The following is a 6,229-nucleotide window of genomic DNA, read 5'->3' on the forward strand; positions in this document are numbered from 1 at the left end:
AGAACTTGTTCAGCTTGAAACAGGATAGAAGAAACGAGGAGATGTAGGAGAGGAGAGGAGAACCAAGTATACAAGGAGATAGATAGGAAATGAGAATGGAATTGATAGCGAGGAGATAGTAGAGGAGATGAGCGAACATAGAATAGATAGCGAGGAGATAGAACAAATACGAGAGTAAGAGAAGGCAAGACGGATAAAGGTTCGGAGAGAAGGCAAGATGGTAGAAGAAATGAGAGAGGAAGCTCGCTTAAAAGTAAAGAGGGTGCGAGTATGGCATACTGGATAGTGGGAAGTGGAATAAAGTGAGTGAGGCATCTTTTTTTTCAAGAAAATTACTTTATTAAGTATGAATGAAAACCGTGAGAGCAAGTTCAAATCCGGGAATACATCATTCTATGCATGAGGGGAAAAAGAAGCTCAAAAGGAGCTAATTAAAAACCAAGGCGGAGGCTGAAAATGCCACCTCAACCCTGCAGAAGACTCAAAGAAGAAAGGAGGTCCTCTCCAAACTCTTAAAAATGTAACTTTCCTCGGAGTGGTGGCTCACTGGCTTCTCATACATTTCTATAAATTTGTATACATTTATTGGTCATACATTTCTATAAATTTGCATTATTAGTCTATAAATTTATGAAATGTCTATAAATGTCTTCTTCTTCATTATTGGTCATGCACGTCTAGAAATGTGTTTTTATCGAACCTATACTTATATATTAATATAAAATCCTAGCGAAAGTTTATTGAGTTAGTCTTTTTAGTTTCATAATAGTAATAGAATATATTACAATTTTTAATGTTTTCTTTTTAGTTTTGAAGAAAAACATGTAAATCTTGGGGAAACTACAAGTTTTTTCTCATAAAAGTTTCAAATCCTGGAATGTTTCAAAAACCTTTATTTTTATTAGGGCATACAAACTTTCAAATCCAATATAGAATTTTTGCCTCTTTACGACAAAACTGGTGGGTAGGTGAGGAAGGATACACACATTTCTAGACGTTCATGACCAATAATGAAGAAGAAGACATGCATTCATGACCAATGGACAAGCCTAAGACAAAGCCAACAAAGTCTAGCATTAGGAAGGTGAGGAAGAAGACATGCATGAGTGGTTAAGGTGGGTAGGTAAGGAATAATGTGTGCATTTCCAACCAATGTAAGTACATGAAAAATATTGAGGAAGACATGCATGACGAATTCACCACCCTAAGAAAATGCCAACCAAGTCCCAATTCTTGCCTACAAGGTCAGCACCAACGTAAAATATTTCTCTCTTCTTTTGTGATTTGATATTGCTTGATCATGGGCATTTATGTCTTCTTTGTGATGTCCCTTATAAAATAAATATGTAAAAATAGTACCCAATAAACTTGTGTATCAAGCAAAAGCTTTTAATGAATGAACCTTCCATGTTTAGTAAGACCAACAAACATCCATGTGACACACAACCAAATACCAAGTCTCTCCTAGCTAGCAAGGACAAAGAAAATAATTAACACCACCCTCGGCTCACCCTCTCATGAGCCCTACTTCTTGTGGGGGAAGGGACCCTTCTTGAAAATCCCTAAGAGTGGGGACTCTTTACACACCTAAGTGTATGGTAACTTGTAAAATTCAGCCATTTCTCAATCTTCCAAGCTTGAAAGCAATGCCTCGCTTGACGTTGATGTGCGAGTCTATCCATGCTAACTTCTGAAAAGGAAGAATGTGAAATTGTACGGTGGAGATTAAATTATCTCCGACTGCTACAGACCTTGCCGTATCAAGCAAAAAATCTCTACGAACCTTCCATGTGCATGACCAGCAAACACCTCTATGAAACCACAACCAAAACCCAAGGCTCCACTAGCAAGGAAAAAGAAAACTAGATACCACATTTTATTGCCACCCTATACACATCTTCTTACTAGTTGTAGTGGGAAAGGGACTCTCCACTAGTAGAGAAAAAGAGAACTAGATGTCAACCATAGACAGACCCTCTCATTAGCCCTACTTCACATGCCTATTGGAAAGTACTAGTGCTCTTGTGAAGTGGGATTTTGTAGACTAGCTCCCCTCTCGTTATCCTACTGGTCCAGTAGCTTTGTCTTTGTTTTCTTTGTAGTACTGCATGCCTAGCGGTGGGAGACATGACCTTTTGGAGAGTCTCTTCGGCCCTTTAAAATAGTGAAGAGGGTGCGAGTATGGCATACTGGATAGTGGGAAGTGGAATAAAGTGAGTGAGGCATCTTTTTTTTTTCAAGAAAATTACTTTATGAAGTATGAATGAAAACCGTGAGAGCAAGTTCAAATCCGGGGATACATCATTCTATGCATGAGGGGAAAAAGAAGCTCAAAAGGAGCTAATTAAAAACCAAGGCGGAGGCGGAAAATGCCACCTCAACCCTGCGGAAGACTCAAAGAAGAAAGGAGGTCCTCTCCAAACTCTTAAAAATGTAACTTTCCTCGGAGTGGTGGCTCACTGGCTGCTCATACATATCTATAAATTTGTATACATTTATTGGTCATACATTTCTATAAATTTGCATTATTAGTCTATAAATTTATGAAATGTCTATAAATGTCTTCTTCTTCATTATTGGTCATGCACGTCTAGAAATGTGTTTTTATCGAACCTATACTTATATATTAATATAAAATCCTAGCGAAAGTTTATTGAGTTAGTCTTTTTAGTTTCATAATAGTGATAGAATATATTACAATTTTTAAAGTTTTCTTTTTAATTTTGAAGAAAAACATGTAAATCTTAGCGAAACTTCAAGTTTTTTCTCATAAAAGTTTCAAATCCTGGAATGTTTCAAACCTTTATTTTTATTAGGGCATACAAACTTTCAAATCCAGGATAAATTTTTTGCCTCTTTACGACAAAACAGGGAAAAATCATCCATGGTGGGTAAGTGAGGAAGGATACACACATTTCTAGACGTGCATGACCAATAATGAAGAAGAAGACATGCATTCATGACCAATGGACAAGCCTAAGACAAAGCCAACAAAGTCTAGCATTAGGAAGGTGAGGAAGAAGACATGCATGAGTGGTTAAGGTGGGTAGGTAAGGAATAATATGTGCATTTCCAAGCAATGTATGTACATGACAAATATTGAGGAAGACATGCATGACGAATTCACCACCCTAAGAAAATGCCAACCAAGTCCCAATTCTTGCCTACAAGGTCAGCACCAACGTAAAATATTTCTCTCTTCTTTTGTGATTTGATATTGCTTGGTCATGGGCATTTATGTCTTCTTTGTGATGTCCCTTATAAAATAAATATGTAAAAATAGTACCCAATAAACTTATGTATCAAGCAAAAGCTTTTAATGAATGAACCTTCCATGTTTAGTAAGACCAACGAACATCCATGTGACACACAACCAAATACCAAGTCTCTCCTAGCTAGCAAGAACAAAGAAAATATTTAGCACCACTCACCCTCTCATGAGCCCTACTTCTTGTGGGGGAAGGGACCCTTCTTGAAAATCCCTAAGAGTGGGGACTCTTTACACACCTAAGTGTATGGTAACTTGTAAAATTCAGCCATTTCTCAATCTTCCAAGCTTGAAAGCAATGCCTCGCTTGACGTTGATGTGCGAGTCTCTCCTGCATGCTAACTTCTGAAAAGGAAGAATGTGAAATTGTACATTGGAGATTAAATTATCTCCGACTGCTACAGACCTTGCTGTATCAAGCAAAAAATCTCTACGAACCTTCCATGTGCATGACCAGCAAACACCTCTATGAAACCACAACCAAAACCCAAGGCTCCACTAGCAAGGAAAAAGAAAACTAGATACCACATTTTATTGCCACCCTGAACACATCCTCTTATTAGTTGTAGTGGGAAAGGGACTCTCCACTAGTAGAGAAAAAGAAAACTAGATGTCAACCATAGACAGCAGACCCTCTCATTAGCCCTACTTCACATGCCTATTGGAAAGTACTAGTGCTCTTGTGAAGTGGGATTTTGTAGACTAGCTCCCCTCTCGTTATCCTACTGGTCCAGTAGCTTTGTCTTTGTTTTCTTTGTAGTACTGCGTGCCTAGCGGTGGGAGACATGACCTTTTGGAGAGTCTCTTCGGCCCTTTAAAATAGTGTGAAGCAGCTGAGCTCCTGCTAACTACATTTCTTTCGTCGGGCCTTCAGGCTAGAGAGAGAGGGAGAGGACTTTTGCATTGTTTTTCTTGTTTCCTTTAATAGAAGTCCAACAATTAGCAGAGAAGAATTCACACGTGTCAAGCCACCACCAAGAGAGCGAGCGCAAGAGATCTTTTCCAATGTCTACAACAGCGGCGATTTTGGTGGTAGCCATAGATTTGGGCACTATTTTCTCTGGATTTGCCCATGCACACAGGTTTGAGCCCGATAGGGTGTTCAATTGGTACGATTGGCCTCATCAGAACCAAGCAGGACTAGGCAAACCTTATTGCAAAACACAAACCAGTCTGTTATATGTTCCTGATGGCAGCGATGGGAAATATGCCGTCCAAGTTTGGGGCTGGAGTGCCTTGTGGAAATTTAGAGAGCTGCCTCGCCAGCCAATTTCTAATGGCATGAATTTGTTGCGGCTTGTAGACCAATGCGACAACACTTCTCAAAGTCTTACTATACACGGTGCATATCGTAAAATCATCCATGTGATGAACCATACACTATCCATCAAAGGGAAAGATGCCTTCCTCGTGGCCAAGTTCAAGCTATTTCTGGTGAATGGATATCAAGGTAGCAGCACCCGTAAGGAGCTTCCTGGTGACCTTACGGTTGAAACACTTCTTGTCAATTATCTCTGGTTCATAGGGGAATACGTGATTGAGAAGCTCCAACTATCTTACGGTACACAGTTGGGGAAAAAAGATGTTTAGTGGTGTGTACTGTTTCCTCACGATTTCGACGATGTTGGACGAGTGAGCAAAGCAAGTGATAGAGATGTGCGCCCAAAAAACCGGGCTTGTGAAAAGACCCTTGTGTACCGGCTGATGCTACATGCTCTGCACATTATCGTGGAGCCAGAAGTTGCCTCTGTGTACTGCTAGAAAAATGTGAGAGAATTGAAGCTTAGGAAAGGGGAGAAGGTTTTGGTAGCTGATATAGGAGGGGGAACTATTGATGTGGTAGTACACAAGAAGGCTGATGAAGACCCCAATAGCTTGAAAATGGAGAAGGCCGTCAAGAGCTACGGAGCTTTGGGAGGTGGAACCTTTGTAGACTTGCAATTCATGAAATTCATGTGTGCAAAGATGGGTCCTGCATGCTTCATCGAATTTTGTGATGAGAACCCATCCGAAGCCGTCAACCTCTTAAGTTCGTCGCAAGTCATAAAGACGGGGTTTGATGGAGATGGATCTCATTATGATTTGTCGCTTCTAGGGAAGCTAACCACTGCATGGAAGGAACATGATCGAAGAAATGGGACAACGTGGCCCGATGAAGACTATGTTGAGGTGAGACTAGACGATGCCGATATGAGGGGAATATTTGATCCAGAGGTCGAGAAGGTGCTCAATTTGATCAAGCAACAAATCATCGGGTAGAAGTAGTACTGGCAGTGGTAGGCGGATTTGCTTCTTCACCTTATCTAATAAAGAGGATACAAAAGCAATTCGCCAAGCAAGTCGGCCATATCATCGTTCCAATCTGGTTCCAATAGAACCAAGGAGTGCAATCTGTAACGGAGCAGTTCGTCTCTGCATGCAAAATGATTTCATTCAGTCTAGGATATCAAAGAAGACATATGGGCTAGTAGTGTCCAAGCCCGCAAAAGCAGATGATCCAACTGATTTGGTGTTTCTGAAAGACAATGAGATAAGTCTTGCCGGGGTCAGTTTGATGTGTTCGTGAGGATGGGAGAGAGGGTAGCCATGAATACATCAGTGAAGCACCGCTACAACCCCGGGGGATTCATAGGGGGAAACTTATGATATCACGTGAGTGTACAATAGGGGGGTTTTTTGAAATGAGGCATAAGCTTATACATTAGGGGTGGGGGCCCTTTTTATGTTTTCCCAATATTGAATTTAAGTTAGGGGGGCCATGCCACATTTAAGAGGGGGGGACATAGTATAGGCTACCTTAGGTAACTAGTCTAAACAAGTTTGGTTATAAATAGTCATAGGGAAAGTAATCTAAATTTTCTTATTGTGTGATCTAAATTCTTGAGAAAGAACATAGATTTAAGGAAAGGGGGAGACATAATAGAATTTTGGTGGTATCTTATTTAAGCTTGAATAGGGGTG

The 6,229-nt window shown here is 40.2% G+C and overlaps 1 protein-coding gene across 1 annotated transcript; it reads left to right on the forward strand.

Moving 5' to 3' along the window:
• Nucleotides 1–4,273: 4,273 nt before the first annotated feature.
• LOC147902286 (uncharacterized) lies at nucleotides 4,274–5,527 on the forward strand. The gene is made up of 2 exons (XM_087373185.1): nucleotides 4,274–4,801; nucleotides 5,030–5,527. Exons 1-2 carry the CDS (start codon nucleotides 4,274–4,276, stop codon nucleotides 5,525–5,527), a joined length of 1,026 nt encoding a protein of 341 aa, XP_087229311.1.
• The last annotated feature ends 702 nt before the right edge of the window (nucleotides 5,528–6,229 follow it).

The sequence above is a fragment of the Dipteris shenzhenensis genome, chromosome 4 (genome assembly GCF_047967505.1).
Source record: "Dipteris shenzhenensis isolate YYH24624 ecotype China chromosome 4, Dip_SZ_1.0, whole genome shotgun sequence".
In the NCBI taxonomy this organism is placed as follows: Eukaryota; Viridiplantae; Streptophyta; class Polypodiopsida; order Gleicheniales; family Dipteridaceae; genus Dipteris; species Dipteris shenzhenensis.

What these genes read in the sequence shown, in the direction of transcription:
- LOC147902286 (XM_087373185.1), top strand. Translation starts at nt 4,274, where the DNA reads ATGTCTACAACAGCGGCGATTTTGGTGGTAGCCATAGATTTGGGCACT. An exon ending in TCTGGTTCATAGGGGAATAC is followed by an intron (nt 4,802 to 5,029) that starts GTGATTGAGAAG and finishes GTGTACTGCTAG; the next exon opens with AAAAATGTGAGAGAATTGAA.